The following is a 22,916-nucleotide window of genomic DNA, read 5'->3' as shown; positions in this document are numbered from 1 at the left end:
ACTCAATGTCATCACGCTGAAGAATAGCCATCCCATACCTATCATTGAAGAACTCTTGGGGGCCTCTTACTTCAGCAAGTTTGACTTGCAAACTAGCTACCACCAAATCCGCGTGAGGCCCCAAGGATGTGCACAAGACTGCATTTCACACACATGATGGGCATTATAAGTTCAAGGTCCCCTCCACCTTCCAAGAGTTGATGAATGACGTCTTTAGGGCCTTATTGAGGCGGTTTGAGCTTGTCTATTGCTCATGGAGGGATCACTTTGTTAACCTTCATGAAGTATTGCAGATTTTGAAGGACAATGAGTTGAAGGTGAAGGAGTCCATATGTTTATAGGGTCAGCTGAGAATGGAGTATCTCGGTCACATTATTTCAGTAGCAGGAGTGGAAGTTTGGGATCTCGCCAAGGTGCAATGGCAGATCCCAAATACACCAAAAGAATTGCGGGGCTTCCTAGGATTAACGGGCTACTATCGTCGATTTGTTGCCAACTAGGCAAGATTGCCGCCCCCTTGACATTGCTATTGAAGAAGGGAGAGTTTCATTGGACTGAGGTAACAACGAAGGCCTTTGAAGAGTTGAAGAAGGCAATGGACCACTGCTCCAGTTTCGGCGTTACCCTATTTCACCAAACCCTTTACGATGGAATGTGATGAGTCAGGAACTGGAATTGGATCTTTCCTCATGTAGGAAGGGAGGCGGTGGCGTACATGAGCAAGGCGTAGTCAATGAAGATGATGTTTCCCTATGAGCAAGAGATGGTAGCCGTTATCCATGCTGTCACCAAATGGAGAATTTGTGGTGCGTACCGACCAGGGAAGTCTTCCTTACTTCCTTGGGCAATGGATTCACACTCTGGCACAGTAGCGGTTGGTGACAAAGTGGTTGGACTATGACTATGAATTGGTATACAGGAAGGGAACTGAAAATCAGGTTTGCCAATGCACTATTGCAGCAACCTGAACCGGCTGCCCTAGTCATGATTTCTATCCCAGTCTTTCCCTTCCTTTCAGAGATTAGAGCTGCATATGTGGAATATCTAGAGATGAGAGAGCTCATGAAGAAAGTAGAGGAAGAACCATCTAGCTATCCCGGGATAGAAGTGAAGATGGTCTACTACTAGACTGCGGGCGAGTATGAGTACCGACCAAACCCAAACTATGGGTGAGTTTGGTTTGCCACTTCCACAATACTCCTATGGCGAGGCATGAGAGAACCTTTAGAACCTATAAGATGTTGACACAAAATTGTGTATGGGCAGGATGAGAAAGGAAGTTCTGTCCTATGTTTGAGCATGTGAAATCTGTCAACGCGCTAAGGCGGACTCGACAAAATCAATCTACTACAAACCCTATCCATTTTGGAGCAAATTTGGGAAGATGTGATGGACTTCATTGAAGGACTGCCCCAGGTTAGGGGACATACGGTGGTAATGATGGTGGTTGACCGGTTGACGAAGAGTGCGCATTTTTCAGCTCTAGCCTGTACACAGCAAAGAAGGTAGCAGAAATTTTTGTGAAGGAAATAGCCTGGTTGCATGGAATGCCAAGGTCAATAGTTTCAGACCGTGATTCGATCTTCATGAGTCACTTTTGGCAATAGTACTTCAAACAGCAAGGTACTGAACTTAAAATGAGCTCGATGTATCATCCGCAAACTGATCGGCAATCCGAAGTCGTTAATCGTTGTCTTGAGCAATATTTGCGACGCTTTGCCAGGGAGTTTTTGAAGATATTGCTAGGTTAACTACCCTAGGCGGAGTACTTATATAACACGACACATCACACCACTATTGAGATGACCCCCTTCAAGGCTATCTATGGGCGCGTGCCCCCAACATTGCGATCATATGACCGACTATGCACACATGACCATACCAAATTAGATGTGGTACTAATGGAACGGGATGAAGTAGTCAAGTGGCTCAAGCTTCTTATAGCGGCACAGAACCAAGAAAAAAGCTACGAACTTGACAATTGGGTCTATGTTCGATTCCAACTGTACCAGCAAATCACGGTAAGAACTATTCAAAACCAAAAGCTGGCACATCCCTTCTTTGGTCAATTTCAGATCCTAAAGAAGGTGGGAGCGGTTGCATATAAGCTGGACCTATCCGAGTTCACCCAGTTTTCCATGCATCCAACTTGAGAGCCCAAGTTGGTCTAGTTGAGCAGTTGCAGAACAGTTACCCAAGTTGGTCTAGTTGAGCAATTGCAGAACAGTTACGCGAGCCCAAATCAGAGGCAGTTGAGCCCGCTCCATAGAAGGTCCTAGAACGAAGAAGGGTCAACCGTGAAGGAGTCACAGAGGTGTTGGTAAGCTGGATTGGACAAACACTAGAGCAAGCCACATGGGAACTTGAGGCAACCTTGATGGAGCGATATCCTGAATTTGCACTTTGAGGACAAAGTAAGCATGGATACACCCTATGGGAGTCTACTCTTATGTTTTAGTTGTTTCTTTCAGGAAATAATGATTCTGTATGTCGAACTCGAACGCGGGAGGAGGGTTGCATTCGAACGCCCCTTGCGAATGCCTGTAGGCGTTTGCATCGATAGAGAACGCAATTTGCCCATTCGAACACACAGACCCTGTTCGAATGCCCGCGTGTGAACCCCTGTCTGTGTATGTTCGCATCGGCAGAGAAGGCGAAATCCAAATTCGAACGTACTCGACCCCGTTCGAACGCAATCAGCGAGAATTAAATATTTTTAGAGTTATTATTTGTCATTTTTGGCTTGTTTGGTTAGCCTCTTAAAGTTTGGATGGCAACTAAAAACATTATTATGAATAAATATTGATTTCTATCCCTTTCCTTCCTCTCTACCCTAATCTTCCTTCCCCTTCATTCAAGCCTAGCCATGAGCCATCTTGACACCGCTGCTCCCTTAATCCCCCTCGTCTGTTGAGTCCCCTCTTCTTGGGATTTCGACCACTTCTCCCCCCTCATCCATATCTCCTTAACACCACAATCCATCCATCCCATCACCATTATCATCACTATCACCCCCAGTTTTACGTATTTTCATCCCTGTTGCAGTCAAAATCTGCTACTGGTGTAAATACCAAAAACGCAGATCAGGAAGTTACGGATTGACCACCTATAGTTTTGTAATTTTTCATCTATGATAGAATATTTAGTGATTATTTTCCTCTAACTGCGCGAGCTACTTTCCCGTATTTGATCTAAATCGTGAAGCGGACGCTCAGTTCATAACAAGTGGAATTATTATAAATCAGCTTGATTCGATCAGTAATGGTTCTACGAGATTCAGGTCTGCACGGGATTTGGGATCCTTGGGTGGAGGCATAGATTTCTAGGTATAGGATGGAGGTGATGATGGAGTGGAGGCCGAGTAGTTGATGGAGGTGGGTGGGCAATAGATGATGGTGGCAGTGGCTTGCAGATGCGGATGCAATATGTTACGAACCAAATCTGGAACAATCCTTCCGTAGGATTATTATGAAGATTTAGGTGGTAGTAGCCTCACAAGATAGGGTTCTAATGGCTTTGGTTTCACGACAATTGGATGTTTAGATTGAAAAATATAATTAAAATAGTGGAACAAGGTCATAACGGGCTAGAATATATCTGACGTTGCGGCAGTCGTCGGTGGTGGGTGGCAGACGGCCAAGAGTGGTGATGGACGACCGTAGGATAGGGTGGCTGCTGGAGGTGATGGTGGCTATGGGTTGGAGGTAGAATTAGGATTTCTAACTTAGATTACTCATAGAAAACTAAAGACAATCTAACTGTTATGATAAAACGATAAATGCGATAAGAAAAAAATAACTAAACTCAATAATTCTCAATGCTTAGATTGCTTAGATTAATTAACAAATAAGCCTAGCCCTCTATATATAGAGGTGGGGTACAATGAAGCCTATTCGGACTAGCCCCAAAGGCATAAATGACTCAAACTATGACTTGCTTTAAATTTACCCTAAAGCTTATACAACTCAAACTAAGACTTGCCTTAGAGGCTTACATGACTTAATTGAACTTATCTTAGTAGCTTATATGACTTAACTAGACTTGCTAGACTTGCCTTTAGTGCTTATATAAGAGATAAACAACCTAGAGATAAATATGACTTAGCTAAATCAGTTATCCTTTTCCTTGTCAAATTGATTCTTCGTTCTGCCACAGATAGAGTCTGAATCTGGAGAGACCTTAAATACAGGAGCTGTAGATCAGGATGTCTTCAAGCTTCTCCAAGTAGTTTCGTAATATTTGGTCATCTGTGGAATATCCCTTTTGAATATTTTTGTGAAACTACGCATAGCTGAATTAGTTAACTAACAAATTCTAACCTAATAAGACTCTAATTAAAGCAAATAAGCAGATAAGATAACTAGACTCAATCCATTTAGCCCAATCTCCCTTTGATGTGATTTGATTTGACCCGATTCGCATCACAATAAATAGTTCAAGATTATGATTGGCTTATAACTGTAGTAGCGGGTAAATATGAAAACCATATGAGAGATAGAGATGAAGGGGGAGAAATAGCCCTGCTTTATAGGACTAGGAGGATAGGTGGAAGAGGAAGATTAGAAGCTAGATGAGACTTTGTCAAAGGAAGAGGTGGCACTAGCCGGTGAAGAGGGCCAACTATATCTTCGACATTATACTCAAAATCCAAAATATGCAATATCCGTTCAAAATAACCTCAAAATCTACTGATAATAATCTTTCTGTACAAAATACATATCTCTACATGTTAACATATTTTTATACTTTATCACATCATATGAACATATCTATATCTTCGACATTATACTCCACAGACTAACACCTCAGCATCAATAATATCAATATATGATTTAGTAATATTTCTTCCTATTCTTTAATAGTTCAGATAAATTCTCAATATACCAATATCTCAAATTATTTCTATCAATATCGTCAAGCATAAGAACTTAATAACCTCAACATTATAACATAGGCATCTATGTCAATCAATTAATATCAAACTCATCAAGATCGACTATTAGCGCAACCTTAAACAAAATCGACAACTAGTGTACTTGATGGTTTGCCAGATCATCCTTAAACTTAGGCTCTGATACCCTAAACAAAATTGTAACGTGGGGGCTCGGCAAGGGTATACGCCCATGCGTCCACGCGCGACAGGTCGGGCAAGGCCCATCATGAACAGATATACTCTTGTGCTCAACATAATCCATCTCAAATATAAATCATACTATAAACCAACAAACCTATTAAAATATGAATATTCAAATCTACAACAATCATACTAGACAGCTACATAATTTGGCAAAGCCCACATAGGCCACGACAAATCATCAAGGTACAATTAAAACAACTAAAAGATGAGTACACTATATTTTGACCTGTATTATATAAATCATCGTATATATAATGGGGTAGAAATATCAAATAATGGTACAACTCGATATCTAGATAAACTATCTTTTATACCATCATACGTGTATAGCTCTCCTCATCTTTGCTCTAAAAGACTTAGTAAGTAAATAGACCTTATCAGTGAATCATGAATCATGTACTGGATAATATAAATCACACGGGAGCATTATGTCATAAATGAATATCCTCAATACTGTATAAATAAAAAGTAAATATCATGTCATAACTGATCGAAGTATATAATTCTCGACAATGTATAAATAATTCTCCATCATGCCGTCATTATAACTCTCTCAAATATGACACATATGATGCATGCCGACCATGACCATGTATATCAAATGCAACCATATATGATGCATAATGACTACTTGATAATTAGATAAATCAAATGATAATGAAATCATATGTATTTCTCAAAATCTCAATCACCAATGTCAACTCTGAATAACATCATTAGAGTAGACCATCCTATCTAACCCTCCGTGCCAGGACCCTTCTCTATAGTGAGCTCAGCCACCTCTAATTCAAGCTCAGGTAGTTCTACTACAACTTGCTCAATTAGACCAATCCGTGTTCTCAAACTAGATACATGGAAGATCGGGTGAACTCGAGATGACTCAGGTAAGTCCAACTTATATGCGACAAATGCCCACCTTCCTAGTATCTGAAATTGATGAAAGAAATGATGGTCATACTAAGACTTATGATATAGTTGGAGTCTAAAATAGACTCAATGTGGACTTCATAACTTCTATCTTGTTGTTTGTGATTATACACTTGCTTCATTTGGTTATGTACAGCTGCTAGGTGAAGCTTGAGCTGCTTGAGCAGTTCATCTCATTCCAATAAAACAGCATCTATGTCAGAATGGTCCAATGCACTCAGTCATAGGACCACAATGTGAGAGAGGCTGCATCCATAGACCGCCTCGAAGGGCATCATCTCAATAACGGTGTGGTGAGCCGGGTTGTATGAGTATTCCCTAGCCATCTCTTAGGTTGGCCTCTAGTGAAGCACCGCAAATATTAACTCAAGGTAGCGATTATCACTGTACGTCCTTTGACCCGGAGAAGTCCTTCAATAAAATCTATCATCGTATCTTTGCAAAATTGGTCTAGATTAGGTAGGGGTTGCAATAGCCCCGCAATTTTCGTTGAGTCCACCTTGGCGTGTTGACAGATTTCATAAAATCAAACATAGTATAGCATTTCTTTTCTTAGTCCTGTGCATACAGAATTTTATGTTAATCTCTTATAGGTCTTGAATGTTCCTTCATGTCTTGCTGTGATCTGGGGAACATTTGTATGTAAGGGAGAATACAAGAAGAGGGAGAAGTGGGCCTTCCCTAAGGGTCTAGGGTGGTAAGCCAGTTGAGAAGGTTAAGGTGGCATAGCCATGATCAGAGGGAATGAGAGAGTAGAGAAGAAGATTTAGGGGAAGAAACTCAATTCATTCGATAATAATCATAAGGTTACCTTCCACATATTGAGAGGCTAACCTAAAAAAGCAAAACAATTAAAAGACAGCCCTAGAAACAATGCATTTTCGTGGATCGCATTTGAACGCAGTCGAGTGCGTACAACCGTGTTCAGGCACGCTAAATAGCTCAATACACGAAAGGGCCCAAAGTAGTGATGCGCCAACTTTGGTTGCGCACTAATCTCAGTGTCACTTGTCGATATGGCTCAATGTGCATGAATGCAAGATCTGTGACTGCAAATTCCAACTCGTGGTGTCGACAGTCATAGATTTGCTTCATGCGATTTTGTGACACTACAATGTGTGTCTCGAGCCTCCATAATGTTGCATCTCGATCAACCAACTCTAGATTAGCCTCTGGGGCATGTTTGTAAGGTAGGTGGGAGTATAACATACATTGCCTCAAAAGGTGCCATCCCTATGCTGGTGTGAAATGCAGTGTTGTATGATCACTCTGCTTAGGTAGGAAATCGTGTCATCTCCTCAGTTTGGCTATCCGTTTGAGGGTGGTAGGCCAAACTAAGGTCTAACCCATCTGGAGTGTGAAATACTCCATCTAGAAGTTGCTAGTGAAGACTCTATCATGGTTAGACAGGATCAAGTACGGCATATCACGATGAAGATGACAGAATACCCCCTCACCAGCAGTAGCTCAATGAAATCCACGGAGATATCCTATCAAATGCGCTCTGGAACAAGCAAAGGCTGTAGTAGTCTAGCCAGGCTAAAAGGAACCGGTCGTTGCACGCTGACAAATATTGCAATCCCGCACGAACCTCCTCAGCTCCTTCATTCCAGTCCACCTACAACTCTGGGAGAGCCTCTTGTAAATCCTCAAGAGGCCCTCGTGTCCCACCTCCTGTGCCGAATGGAAGAAATCCATGAGTTGCCTTCGCAAGGAATCATCTACGGGTACCTGGATGCACCCACGGAAAGGGAATCGTAGGTGCTTGAATAAGCTGCCAGCTCGGTTGGCACGAGCTGTTGGGAGACCATGTCAGCTGCTTTGTTTTCTGTCCGCTTCTTGTACTGCAGGTCATAATCGTATCCTAGTAGCCTGGTGACCCACCTCTGTTGCGCCGGAGTGTGAACCTACAGCCCCATAAAGAATGGCAAACTCCATTTGTCTGTTCGGATGACAAACCATTGCCTAATCAAATATGGTCTCCACTTGGTGTTACAATATGACCTCAGAAGGTTTGATTGTCTCATAACTTGTTCTGGACAGAATTTACATAAAACTTTCAAGAGATATTCCGGAGGATCTATCCGTTAGATCAACATGAAATGTTGATATGAGGTAGCCCTAGGAGAGTACTTTCTAACGAATCTAGTTTCATATAAATCGGATGTGTAGATTGGAAGATATTTTTGAAAAGGTAGACAAAGGTCGGAGGGTCAGACCTACGAGATCAGGTTTGCATGGGAGGCACGGACTCCAAGGTGAGGTATGGTGGTGGTGTAATGTTAGGGATGTTGTAGAGGTTATGGCGATGGTAGAGAGATTAGGAGTAGAGGATATAGAAGAGGGGGACTAGAAGCCAGGAGAGATCGAACCAATAGAGTGATGGCGTGGTGGGCGAGGGAGGAGGAAAGAGAGCCGACGGCTAGAGAGAGAGAGAGATAGGGGCAATAATGCTCCAATAATTATATCATAATCAAATTAGGGTTTCTTCTACATATTTATAGCAGCTAACCCTAGATCGACCTAAGTAAGGGTTCGATAACCAATACCACTTGATTAACCCGAGTCGAACTCGAGTTCACAATACATCCCATGACTAGACTAAAATAATTAATTGACTTGACTAGACTCAATTAACCAATTAATAAGCTGAGTTCATATTTAGCAGGTACTTGAGTTATGGCTAAACTAACAAGGCAAACTGCCAAAAAGAAATGCAAGAAATCAAACTAGATAAATAGGCTAATCCCGATGAACCCAATGTGCTGCGAATGGATCCAATCCAACCGAGTCGTATCACTTGACCATGCTTCTAACCACCTTATCCTCAAGGAGTCCATAGTGGTTTCCAAGCCTTATGTAGTTGCTTTATTGATTGTGCATCCTTTTTGGTTTGCCCATGCTCTTCCAGCAATTGGTCCTCCATGTCACCCTCCGGATCATCCTTGATTGTCTCCTCCATGAGCATAATAGCTGTGGGCTGTTTGGCACATATATGGCTCAGTACGAAGCACTTGTCACAATAGGAGTATAGGCCCTTTGAGCGCTAATCTTCAATCTCTACTGGTAGGGACTGGCCTGCTTGGATTTGGCCGAGCCTATCCCGAATATGGCACACCCAAGGCCGTCGGTCTCAGGTTGGTCCACGATGTTTGATCCATGGTTGTCGACTCAAATGTGGTCCAGTTTGGTTGGTGTATTGCCTTCAACTCTCATATCTTTTCCTCCTTCATTTCTATCACAAAGAAGGCCTCTAGCAAGGTGATAGGAAATGAGGATGCTTTTGAGGGCTGAATCGGCCCAGCCTTGAACTCAGTTGCTAATTCTTTTAAACTCTTCTTGGTAGGGATGTCTTTTTGGTCAACTTTGATAGGGTGGGTTGAAAGTCTTCATAGTTGGACAGTCCAAAACGAACACAAATCGCGTCCACAAATTTGTCCCGCAACTATCAAACTGGTGCGCTTGTTGCGCAGCTTGTTACCATCTCAGCGCCACTTCTTCAAGGTGGAAAGAGGCCAGCAGCACCTTTTGATGGTCCGGTGTCCCTTGATAGGGGAAGAATTGCTCCATTTGATAGATCCAATCTAATGGATTTGGAAAGTGGACACGCGTTGTGCTCGGTTGGAGCATGTGATCCACTCTGCCCAAGGGTCTTCTTCTTGGTATGCTGCCACGGGTGGTCTAGGCGGAAATTCATCACGTCGATGAGGTAGTTCATCATGCCAAGTCTTGCATCTCATTGATGAAATGGAGGAGTTTCATGTCCGTGGGGACTGGTCTATCCTCTAGTCGGTCCAAACCAATCGTGAATGATTTTGTTTAGCTTGGGCCAATTAGAAAATATTCCGTCCTTCCTTTGTGTTGAGCTTGGTTTGCGGTGATTGTAGCATCATCCACGTGCACTTGATCATCTATAGTTGGTCGAGACCTTGTGTTCACCATTAATAAAGCTTCAAGGTGATCCAAGGTTTGATCGGCTCTGATACCAAATTGTTACGATCTCTCCTTGGAAGGTTTGATCCTCTCTTAACTGGTTTTGGACAGAATCTGCATGGAACTTTCAAGAGATATTCTAGAGGATCTAGCCATTGATACAAGGTAGCCCTAGACTATAGATCGAAAGATATCTGCGAAAAGGTAGACAAAAGTCGAAGGGTCAAACCTATGAGATTAGGTCTGCACGGATTTTGGGATCCATGGGTGGAGGTACGAACTCCAAGGTGAGATGGTGGTAGGCCAACAGTGATGGGGTGGCACTGGTAGGGATGATGGTGGTGGAATGTTAGGGCTAGTGTAGAGGTTAGGGCGACGGTAGAGAGATTAGAAGTAGAGGATATAGAAGGGGACCAGAAGCTGGGAGAGACCAAACTAATGGAGTAATGGCGCGGTGGGCAAAGAGGTAGGAGGAAGGAGAGCTGACGGCTAGAGAGATATATATGGGGCGATAATGCTCCTATCCTTTAAAAGCAACAGATACTATAGTCCACAATGAAGTTGTGGTGGCCTTAGACCCAAATGGAGACACTCTAGCATATGCTATCAGCTGCTCTATTCTCCGAACCCTTTTTGTAAACCAAGTCATAGTCATACCTACGCAACTTGGAGAGCTAACTTTGTTGCATTGGAGTGTGGATCCTTTGCTCAAGTAAGTAGGGCAGACTTCTTTGATCGGTGCGCACCTTCAGCCCATGTGGCTGTAGTATCACCATGACTGTCTGTAGGTGGTGTAAGTACTCCTCTCTCAATCCATAAACGAGGATGTCATCAAAATACACCAAAACATACCATCAAAGGAACTCGTAATGCCGATCATGGGTTCAAAAGGCTGTCTTGTGAATGTGGACCGCCTGAACCCTAATTTAGTTATAGCTTGGTGAAGAAGGTGGCACCGGCTAACTCGTCCAATAATTGCTCAATAACCGGTATTGGATCCTGGTCCTTGATGGTAATGACATTTAGTGCTCAATAATCCATGCAGAATCGCCATGAGTTGTCCTTCCACACTAGTGGCACCCATGAAGAGTAGGCTCTATGCCTTGGCTAAATGATGCCCTGGTCCAACATCTCTCGTACCAGCCATGTGATCTCATCCTTTTGAACATGTGGTAACCGGTAGGACGTCAAGTTCGCAGGTCCAATTCCCCGTGTGATCTCTATCTGATTATCATGGTCCCGGATCAGCGGTAGTCTATGCGGCTCTTTAAAGACTTCATCAAATCCTTAGAGAATTGAGTCCAAATCAGCGGCTATTGTGTTACCTAGGTTCAGTTCCTCCATGGTTGAAACCAACCACATTAAACCCTTGTGTGCCAATGGATGCAGGTCCAACCAGAACATCTCCCCTTGGATCTGCACCTCAACTCTCTTGCACCTACTATCGGCCTGCAAGACTGTCCCATCTCCGATGGCTACATCGAATTCGATGGTTGGTGTCACCCCCAAGGAAATTTGTCTCACCAACTTCTCACCAATGAAATTATGTGTGCTGCCCGAGTCGATTAGTATCTCGACTCGATACTTCTTGATCGAACCCTCTACTGGTAAGGTTTCGGGTGCTCGCAAACCATCATCCTCGTGGTCTGCGGCCTCCATATCTGTTACCTCCTCTTCATCTCCCCACGGTTCCTTTTTGCCCTCCTCGTCTCTTCCAAGAACATGATCGTCATAGGTTGTTTTCCACACTTGTGGCCTAGAGCAAACTTCTTGTTGTAGTAGAAAGCACAAACCCTTGGCCCTCCTTTCCTCGATTTGTGCCAAGCATAGCAATCAAGAGAAGCTCTTGTGTTGCCCTCCAAAGTTAGTGAAAGGAGCACTAGATGGTAGGGACTTCCCCCCTTGTGACCAAGTGGGAGGAACAAATCCAGCATTGCTCAATGGAGCCGGCCAGGATCCTCTCCATTCTGTAGGGCTCCATGGAACCTTGGAGCTTCTTAGAAGCTCCTTGACCTTCTCCTCCATCACGGTTCGCGAACCATCATCCTCATGCTCTGCAGCCTCCATATCTGTTACTCCTCTTCATCGCCCCACGGCTCCATTTCTCCCTCCTTGTCTCTTCCAAGAACATGATTGTCACAAGTTGTTTTCCACACTTGTGGCCTAGAGCAAACTTCTCGTCGCAGTAGAAAGCACAAACCCTCGGCCCTCCTTTCCTCGATTTGTGCCGAGGACAACCATCGGAAGAAGCTCTTGTGTTGCCCTCCGAAGTTAGTGAGAGGAGCACTAGATGGTAGGGACTCCACCCCTTGCGACCAAGTGGGAGGAACAGATCCAGCATTTCTCAATGGAGCTGGGCCAGGATGCTCTCTAGTCTATAGGGCTCCATGGAAACTTGGAGCTTCTTCGAAGCTCCTTGACCTTCTCCTCCATCACAGCCACTTGGGAAAGGCTTGCAACAATGTCCTAGGCCTCATGGCCTTAACTTCCACTTGTATGTCGAACCTGAGTCCACTAATGAAGGTGCTACAGAGCGCTGAGTCTGACCAACTCAGTACATGATTGCAAATTCTCTAAAACTCTTCTTAATAAGCTTGGACTGTGTGGTCCGTTGAGTTAGCTTAGTCAAGATTGCTTGAAAGTCTTCATACTCAATTAGACCAAACTGAGTACATATGGCTGATGCAAACACATCCCAAGACAAAAACAATTGAGTTGTGCCACCTAGAATAATTTGCTCGCGACATCCTCCAAGTGGAACGAGTCTAAGACTTTCTTGGTAGGTGAAGAACTAATCTGCTTGATGGAGCCAGCCTGGATCACCTCCAGTGAATTTAGGGAAATCAAGTCGTATGGTTCCAACTTGATCTCCTAAAAAAGCCCATCTTCATGGATGGCATGTCTTCGTTCCTCGTGTGGGTCCCTTCTACCACGTGGAGGGGGGGCCACTCTAGCATTAGCTCCATTACCCATTGGTTTGAACCATTGCGTGCCCTAGCTATAGGTGGCTCAGGCCAATCTCTTGCTATGGGTTGTTCAAGACTTGGTCTTAGTGCAGGTGGTTCATACCAAGGTCTACCATGCTCCATTTCGAGCCAAACCTTAACTGTGGGTGACTTGATCTAAGCCCTAGGCCCGGATGGATCGGGCGAAGCTCTAGCCCTAGCCATTGGATGTGGTGAAGTTTCAGTGCACCAAACTCCATCTCGTGTGCCTAGTCTTGGTGGGTTCGGCCATTGATGTGCATGCCCAAGGGATGGGTCCGCCTCAAACCCTACGGCATCCTCCTCTTCAATCGGTTCAGTGCTCATTGATTCGGGAGCTGCAACATTCCTCTCTATTTGTGCTCATGGAGTCCATTCATCACGGAGTTCGCAAATAGCGGACACCATCTTAGCCATGAATGCTTGTATTGATTGCAAGGATTGAAGCACCTCCGGCTAAGCCATCAAGGGTGGTGGGTTCGGTAGTTTCAGCAGTGGATTATGTTCTCGAGTAGTCGGGTAGTCATCGCCGGCAGTCATTCCCTAACCGTAGAATTCTCCACGGTTACTCTTGCTTCCATCCCTCGTGTGGTTGTCATCTGGTTCAAACATAATAACTGTTTTGATACCAAATTGTTATGGACCGACTAGAGAAGATCCACAACTGGGGAGTGTAGGCTTCAATTAGGGTGAATGATGATAGATTAGAGGGTGGAAGGAGGGATGATGGCGGCGGCGAAGGTGAGGAAGATGAACGGCAGCAATGGCAATGGTGAAGGGAGATTATTTTATTTCTACTCCTAGGTTATCTTACTCTTACTCATAAGACAAACTCAAGGCTAAAATAATTTCTCAATGCTTGGATGCTTAATAAAAAAGCCCAACCCCTCTATATATAGAGGTGAAGAATAATGAGTCCCATTAGGACTAGTCCTAAGGGCTAACACAACTCGAATTAGGATTTGCCTTAAAGGCTAATATGACTATAAGGCAAATCCTAGAGAGTCATAAAGTAGCTGACTAAAACTCTTCTAAATTCAGTATTTGTAGGCACCATAGTGCGTCCTTGGATCAGAATCAGGCCATCTCCCATGGTGTGGTCCGGTTTAGCCTGATTTTGCTCAATTTGAAGTTTGTGGAGCTCTGAGTCTTCTTTGCTGGTAGTCCTGATTCTGTCCAAGAGAGGAAATATTGGACCAGACAAGGTTTGCTAGTTCAGCCAATTCTAGTCAAGCAAAGCATCATTTTCACTGCTCTTCTTGTAGACCAAGTCATATTTGTACCCAAGTAACTTGGCTAACCATTTTTGCTGTGCTGGAGTACGGATTCGCTGTCCTACAAGGTATGGCAGCGAACGATGATCGGTGCGCACAACGAAGGAGCGCCAAAGTAGATAAGGCCTCCACTTCTCAATTGCATGAACCACAGCTAACATCTCGCACTCATGGGTGTTGAGATGGAGCGATCTCTCTGATAGAGTGCGATTGGTCTTTCTTCCTGCATCAAAACTGCTCCTAAACCTATCCCTGATGCATCACATTCCACCATGAAGGTTTTAGTGAATTTGGGTAAGGCAAGCACTGGTGCACTTGTCATAGCTCATTTCAGTTCCAGAAATGCAAATTCAGCCTTTTCACTCCAATTGAACCCGTTCTTGCGCAAGAGTGCAGTCAAAGGTGCCGCGATCTGTCCATATCCCTAAACAAACTACAGGTAGTATCCAGACAAGCCAAGAAACCCTCTAAGTTCCTTGGGTGTTCTCAGCTTAGGCCAGCTCACCATGACTGTAATCTTATCCGATCTGCCTCTACACCTTTGGCTGAGATTATGTGGTCCAGATAATCCACTCGGCTGAGCCCAGGTGCATTTGCTACTCTTGACTCGTAGGCCATACGAGTTTAGGATCCCCATAACTGTGTGTAGGTGGTCCATGTGCTCCTCTCGGGTTCTGCTACAGACGAGAATATCGTCAAAGAAAACTAGAACATACCGCCTTAGTTTGGGATGGAACACATCATTCATTAGCCCTTGAAATGTCACTGGGGCATTGGTAAGGCCAAAGGGCATCACGTGGAACTTGTAATGTCCATCTTGAGCCGAAAGGCTGTCTTGGGAACATCTTCCACTTGGACTTGGATGTGGTGGTATCCTCCGCACAGATCCAGTTTGGTGAAGATTGCTGCACCCGCCAATTCAGTTAGGATCTCCTCAATGACCAGAATAGGGTACTGATCTTTAATAGTGATCGAGTTGAGGGCATGGTACCACACAGAACCGCCATGAATTGTCCTTCTTGCACACAAGAAGTATAGGTGAAGAGTATAGGTGCTATGGCTCAATTGGATGATCCCTTGATCTAGCATCTCATGCACCAGCCTTGTGATCGACTCCTAAGCATTACGGTGTCGGTGTTACGAACCACTAGAGATGATCCACAATAGGAGAGTGTAGGCTTTGATTAGGGTGAATGGTGGTAGATGGAGAGTGGAAGAAGGGATGATGGCAGTTGTGATGGTGAGGAAGATGATGGGCAGCGATGGCGGTGATGAAGAGAGGTTAATTTTCTTCTACTCCTAGGTTATCTTACTCTTATACCTAAAATAAACTCAAAGCTAGAATACTTTCTTAATGCTTGCATGCTTAACAAAGGAGCCCAACCCCTCTATATATAGAGGTCGGTTACAACGAGTCCCACTAAGACTACTAGCCTAAAGGCTGACACGACTTGAATTAGGATCTGTCTTAAAGACTTACATGACTTAATTAGACTTGCCTTAAATGCTTATTTGACTTAACTAGAGTTGCCTTAAAGGCTATTATGACTTATTTGGGCTTGCCTTAACGGCTCACATAATTAAACTAGACTTGCCCAAAAGGCTTGCATCATGAAATAATTAAAAGATAAATAGACTTGATCAATCGAGCCTAATGTCCCCGTGAATTGATCCGATCAGACCCGGATCGCATCAGCTAGATTATTACACTAACTCAATTTAGCATATTAGTTCTTCACTTACCAAGGGATCCCAAACCATCAAAAGGTCCTATTACCCTCATTCCACTTTGAGGATGTCGTGATCAGATGGTTCTAAACGGCACATTGGACTCGACCGTTCTAATCTTGGGATGAGTTTGCATCCACACTATATACTCAGTTCAATCCAAGTATGAAGACTTCTAGGCAATCCTGACTAAGCTGACTCAACAAACTGTGGTCCAAGCTTATCAAGAGGAGTTTGAGAGGATTTGTAACCGAGTCCACAAATGAACAAAGTTGACCCTCAAAAGCACCTTTTCCGACCTTCGATCGGATCATAAGGACATTAGGCTCAATGGGTTGAGTCTATTTATCTTATTCACTTTGTTTAGTGAGCCCTAGTAGATTAGAATTAGTTAAATGAATTCAGATTTGTACAGTTTTGGGAGAATATTCAGAAGATATTCATTTGACATCCAAATATTACAAAACTAACTGAAAAATATTGATGACATCATGATCTACAACTTTTCTATTCAACATTCTTTCATATTCAAACCCTAACTACAGCAGAACAATGAATACTTTAATATGGCTGGGCTAGCCTATAAATATGTATCTAGGCAGTCCCTTTTGATTAAGCACTGAATATTTGGTTTAATCTTATCTCTTTAAATCTCCAACCCTCTAAAGACTCTTTCTCCGTCAATTCTCTGGTCTCCTTTCTAGATCTCTCTTTTAGTTGTTCGCCTAAATCTTCAAGGCCAACCCACTTCTCTCTCTTTGTCCTTTCACCCTCAACAACACCCGTAAGTATCCAACACATTCATTAACCCACTTTTACAATTTTGCCCTAAAGTACCACGTAACCTTTACCCAAGGTTTTCATTTACCATGTCCTTTACCCAAGTCGCCGCCACATAAAATTTGTTGGTTTAGATTGATCTTAACCTGATGATTTATGATTATGAATCATTTCCATTAGATATCAAATCACAAAAAATTCAAATTATTATGGTTTGAAATAGATTTACACAAAATCCTCAGTATTTTCGTTTTCATCAACTACAACATCAATAATGCCATGAGCTTGGGCTTCACTCACCAGAGTGTTCATCTCGTTCTCCTTATAAATTAAACCTACTGACATGTCCAAATCATAGTTTACAACTTCCATAGTTATCAACTTTAAACTTTAAAGTTGACATTTTTTTCTTGATTCAGACCCTTAAAACAGTTTGTAACAACTTGGTATTAGAGCATGAGTACCCCTAGGCCTGATCGTATCAAGCACCATCTTGGGCAAAGATATAGCAGCGGTAGATGCCACCCCCATCGGTGGCTCCTCCCGATAACCATTTACATGGTTCTCACTTTAGAGACAAAGTGAACAAAAATGTGATGGATTGGTGTGAACCAAGTTAGGTCGGATCACATTAGTTGGACATTGGGCTTAGTGAAAGTAGTATATTTATCTTTTAATTCACGTTTATATCTTATGTAAGCCCTTAAGACAAGTATAATTATGTCATGTAAGCATTTAATGTAAGTCTAATTAAGTTATGTGAGTTTTTAAGATAAATCTTAGTTTAAGTTGTATAAGCTTCTAGAACTAGTCATAGTTTTTGAGACTTATTATACCTGACCTCTATATATAAGAGGGGACGGTCTCCTTTATTTAATCATCCATCGAATTTAAGCATTGAGAATTATATTTCAGGCTTAGACTATCTTAAGAGTAGTCATAAGAATAACCTAGGAATAGATGTAAATTAATCTCCCTTAATCACCATCATCACCGCTCATCTTCTCTCGCTCTTTCATGCTCCACCATCTTTCACCTTCATCACCACTGTCAACCACCTCTATCCAATACCTAGACTGCTTTATTGCAAACCAACTCTAGCCAATCCATAATTTGTATAATATATTTTTAATATATTATAGTCACCCATATGGCATAAGAAATTTCAATCATAAAAATCATTATAAAATACCATAGAACTACCATTATAATATCGTTTTGTTTTCTCATTCTATCCTTCTATTAATCTTCACTATAAGAAAATCAACAATAAACTAAATTGGTTTTAACTAAATTATACCCAAGTCATCTTAGAACTTCTGATAGAACAAAGAATATCTTTTCTTTTTTAAAATTCTTGCACTCTATTTCCTCCCTAACAAATCCAGGATAGATAATATTGGTTAAGTCTGGAGACGCATAGTCGAAGGAATGCATTAACAAATCCTGATTCCTGCATGAATGAGGATGACCTTGAATGACTTAAAATCTCATCTAAACACGCAGGCAGGCCAAAATCAAAGGGATTCCTCCCACCATTATATAGCACATCTTATATCAACCCTCCGCATTCCTAGGAAGAACCAAACAGAACAAAGCAAAAAAGACGAGTAACGGATAGCCAGAAATTAAGGACGCACACCCATCAGTCATCACTACGTTGAGCTCCTCCTCTCTCAGCTACCACAGACTCAAATGGGCCCACACAGGCAGTAGTTTCCTTTTCTTTGTGGGCCCACCAAATTCTAACTCAAACTGTGGCTCCCAGTGCAGTAACAGTTGCTCTGCCATTGCTGCTGCTAAAATCCACTGCTGCAGTTGCAGTTGCAGTCGCAGTCAGAGTCGCAGTCGCAGTCGCAGTCGCAGCCGCCGCCAAAGCCACATTGGCTATGTCGTTACCATCAGCCTCACCTTTCCCATCCTTTTGCTCCTCAAGATGATCATTAACCTTCTTCTCCTTCACCTCCTCCTCTAACTCGTTCTTCTCCATTATTCCACTAATAAAATTATTACTCTTACGGTTCAAGAACTCTCCAACTATCATGGTACTGGGTATCCCCACCACCTTCTCCCAAACCTCCTCCTCCTCCTCCAACCCGTCCCTTTTATTCAAGAAGAATCTGGTCGCATCGACCCTGTGGACCTCCCATCTGTCCATAGCGCAGAAGCGATGGATTTTCTGCAGCTGGCAGCAGGTGAGCTTGCATGTGTTCACCTTTATCTCCTCGATCGCCTCGACGAATAGCCTCGAGAGTTCCTCCTCCTCCACCTTCCCTTCGGCCCGAAAGTAGCGGTCCATCTCCGGCACCCCGATCGACCTCCGCACACCCTTAGAGTAGTCGCCGTCGGGGTCGAACACCCCCCTCGCCTCCTCCACTAGCCCTTGCCGCACCATCTTGTCCACGCGGGCGGACACGAAGTCATGCAACACTTGCAGATCGACGTCCACCCATACGAAGCAGCAGTCGTACAGGTGGCGGAATTCTCCATCCTCGCCGTCGACCAGCACCTCGACGTAGGAGTTGGAGCCGCCCGCAATGATGGGGAGGCAGCCGCGGCTCAGGATAGACTCGACGGCCAGCATGGCCTCTCGACGGAAGTCGGTGGCGGTGAAGTCCGCGTCCGGGTGGACGCCGCCAAGGAGGTGGTGCGGAACGTCGGCGCACTCCGCCTCCGTGACCTTGTTGGTTATGACGTCTAGGCCGTTGTAGATCTGCATCTTGTCAGAGTTGATGACCTCGCCGTTGAAGCGGGTCGCTAGGTTGATGGACAGCTTCGATTTGCCAGCGCCGGTCGCTCCCAGGATGAACACCACTTTGCCTTTGCGGCGGAGGAGGTTTGATGAGCACTCCATGGGAAGCGGTTCCAATCGATGAATTTGTCGAAGCTTGCAAAACGAAACTGTATAGGCACGGTTAAAGAATAGAAGGTATACCATTTGAGGAGGATAAACTAGTAAAGATAGAAAAGTTCGAGAAATCGACTGCAATAAATTCCATTTGTAGAGATACAAGAATAGATGGTGAACTAGTTATGCAAAATTTAATGCCGTGGTAGAGACTTGGTGTCAAACACTACCTTGAAACTTCCTTTTCTTCGGTCTTGTAACTTGAGAAACATAGCAACTTTCTCACTACAATGATTAATAGGACTGGATACTATATTGATACGAAGTGGTAGAGAGAAAGCAATCTTAATTTAAAATAAAGAAGATATTCTGAATTTCTCTCTCACCACTGCCAACTGAAAAATATCTCCTTATAGGAAAAGTAAAGAGAAAAAGAAACCTGTATATAAGTATAAGGATATTGTTGTCAGTTTCAGAAAGTATTTATGAGCTTCAACGTTGCTTGGTTAAAATCTTTTCTATAAAACATTCAGCACAATTAAAACCAACAAATTAAATACTTTCAATCTCACAATCTGAAGCAAAGTAGTGTACTCCAGCCATAATATAGAACCGCATATGATATATGCTTTAATCTTTGAAACAAAACCTAGTAAGGGACATACAAATACCAATCTCGACACTAGGTAAGTTCGACCTCAAACAAACAACTATGAGAAAGATGATCAGAAAGAGTATAGCATTAACCTAATGACCGCTTTCTCAAGCAAAATTTTTCTGGAGAGAACTTTACCAGAAGAGTAGCCCAGTAGAATTCAGTAGCATTTGGTCTTTGAGGCTTGGAAAACAAATTTATAGCCCCCGTGCTCTTACCAAATTAAGCATTTTATTTAAAAACAATTCGGCATTTTGTCTGATGTTATCTTTAATTATATGCATATCTCATCTCTCCCCTAGGATGTAGGACTACGCGAGGCCAGGTGTATGAACAACAAACAACAATTAATGGAATATGGATATGAAAAGATACACTATCCTCTATCTGCATTAATGCTTGTCATCTTATCTGGAAGTAAATATTTCGTTGATCTGGTAATCTTCTTTTATGAAATGGTGCGGTACGTAATTTATGGTAAAGGCCTACGGGGACAAGTTTCTCTCGCTTCAACTCAAATTCAGAAGCTCTTTAAGATTTGCACCCATTCAATAGGATCGATCTCCATTGAACTTCATATTTGTGTTTCATTGGAAGAAAGGGGAGCTGTGCACGCAGCGTATCATGCTTAACTGATTGATTAATTAAAATCTTAAATAATAGTGGATTAATGTAGCTACCAATTTTTTTAAAGTACACCGCCATAATGTTTGGGGATATCCCTTTAGAGAGTAGCTAAGGTGATAACGGGTATAACAAGACAAGTAGATATGCAGATTGATAGAATTCAAACCTAGCCCAATTTGAGCCTAAATCAAGCTCGAGCTTTGAAAGAAGCCGGTTTATTGAAAGTTCAATTTGAACCTAATTAGTCAAGCTGGTCGATTCAAGCTTGATTTAACCTTGAATTGGATTAAGCTATGATTAAAGCTTGAACTCAAAGTGTAAGTGTAAGCCTATAAAGTGGTGAAAATATATACATTATAATATGTTATTAATTTCAGGAATTAAAATCAATTTAAAATTAATAATTAAGTGAATTTAAAAATTAAATGTTACAAGAATTTTTATGGATATGTAACAGTCATAATGATATTTTTAATGGTTAATAGGTTGAATAAATTTAGGGGTTATAAGTTTTTTGAGAAATTTAAAAGTTTTTAAAACACCTACGTATATATACCTCCCTTTGCCTCATGAAAAATATAACAAAAGCAACGTCAAAGTTGTTTTGCTTCTGTCACTCAATTTTTCTCTTTTACTATATATTATTTTGCTTCTCTCCTTTTTTTCTTTTTTTGTTATAAAGAAGCATCAAAAAATTGTGCTAAACAATGAGACAAAAATAAGTTTCTGAGTTATACCTTAGAGGAATGATAGGCAAGTAATCCTCCACAAATGCATCACTGTTCTTAACCTTATACTAAGTTCCTTTCTAAAATAGAACATAATTTATAAGCCTTTTCGGTTTAAAAATCAGCATGAAATTATTTCTGTTTTAATTGTCATTGCATTGGCATTTAACTTCACAATAGTCCTTATAATTTCAAGAAATAAAAAGTACACCATTTTGCTAATTAGAAATTTATAACTTTCTATTCTTGCATGGACACATGAAATTATCATTGTTATTATGTTACGATCACCCTCCGGGAGGTTGTGATTGCAATAAAAGTTGGCTTTGATTAGATTTAGAACTAGAATTTGGAAAGCAATGCCAACCAATCTAACACTACAAAAGGCTTGAAACACTAATAGGTTGTTCCCTTGAGAGTTAGGAGTCTAATACAACCAGAATAATGATGATCAGAGCTATAGATCTTAATATATCTAAGAAATACTAACCAAAGGTCAGATGGTAATGTGATGGTTGTGGAAGGTGGAATAAGTTAGGGTTATAGAAGATGGATATGACAACAATAGTGAGGGTAAAGCATAAAACTAGATGAGTGGGGAGAAGGGGATCGTACTCTTAGGGACAAGAGGAGATGATCGAATGTAAGGGCAGAGTAGAGACGACATTAACCATGCTCAAGGGTGAAGCTGCGAGAGAGAGATATCGCATGAGAAGGATAGTGGGGGAGTAAAGTCTTTTGGCAAATATTAGGGACCGACTAGAGATGATTTGCAACAAGGGAATGTATGCTTTGATTAGGGTGAATGATAGTAGATAGAGAGGTGGAAGGAGGGATGATGGTGGTGGTGATGATAAGGAAGATGATGGGTAGCGATGGTGGTGATGAAGAGAGATTAATAAATTTCTACTCTTAGGTTATTTTACTCTTACTCTTAAGATAAACCCAAAGCTAGAATACTTTCTTAATGCTTGGATGTTTAATAAAGAGTCCAACCCCTCTATATATAGAGATAGGTTTCAAAGAGTCCCACTAGGATTAACCCTAAAGGCTGACATGATTCAAATTAGGATTTGCCTTAAAGGCATACATAACTTAATTGGACTTGTAAGACTTACTTAACTAGACTTACTTTAAGGACTGACATGACAAAACTAGACTTGCCTAAAAGGCTTATATCATGAAATAATTAAAAAATAAATAGACTTGATCAATCAAGCCCAATATCCCCGTGAATTGATCCGATCAGACCGGGATCTCATCAACAAACATAAGGTTTCAATATTCATTCGATA

The 22,916-nt window shown here is 42.2% G+C and overlaps 1 protein-coding gene across 1 annotated transcript; it reads right to left on the bottom strand.

Annotated features, from left to right (window-relative positions):
* Positions 1-18,285: 18,285 nt before the first annotated feature.
* Positions 18,286-19,887, bottom strand: LOC140776488 (adenylate isopentenyltransferase 5, chloroplastic-like). The gene is made up of 2 exons (XM_073120212.1): positions 19,842-19,887; positions 18,286-19,664 (listed from the first exon to the last, which is right to left on the bottom strand). Exon 2 carries the CDS (start codon positions 19,615-19,617, stop codon positions 18,514-18,516), a length of 1,104 nt encoding a protein of 367 aa, XP_072976313.1. The 5' UTR covers positions 19,618-19,664; positions 19,842-19,887; the 3' UTR covers positions 18,286-18,513.
* Between the last annotated feature and the right edge of the window lie 3,029 nt (positions 19,888-22,916).

This window comes from Typha angustifolia, chromosome 14, assembly GCF_048772165.1.
Source record: "Typha angustifolia cultivar Huaian chromosome 14, ASM4877216v1, whole genome shotgun sequence".
Lineage (NCBI taxonomy): Eukaryota > Viridiplantae > Streptophyta > Magnoliopsida > Poales > Typhaceae > Typha > Typha angustifolia.
This window is presented reverse-complemented; position numbering and strand designations above follow the sequence as displayed.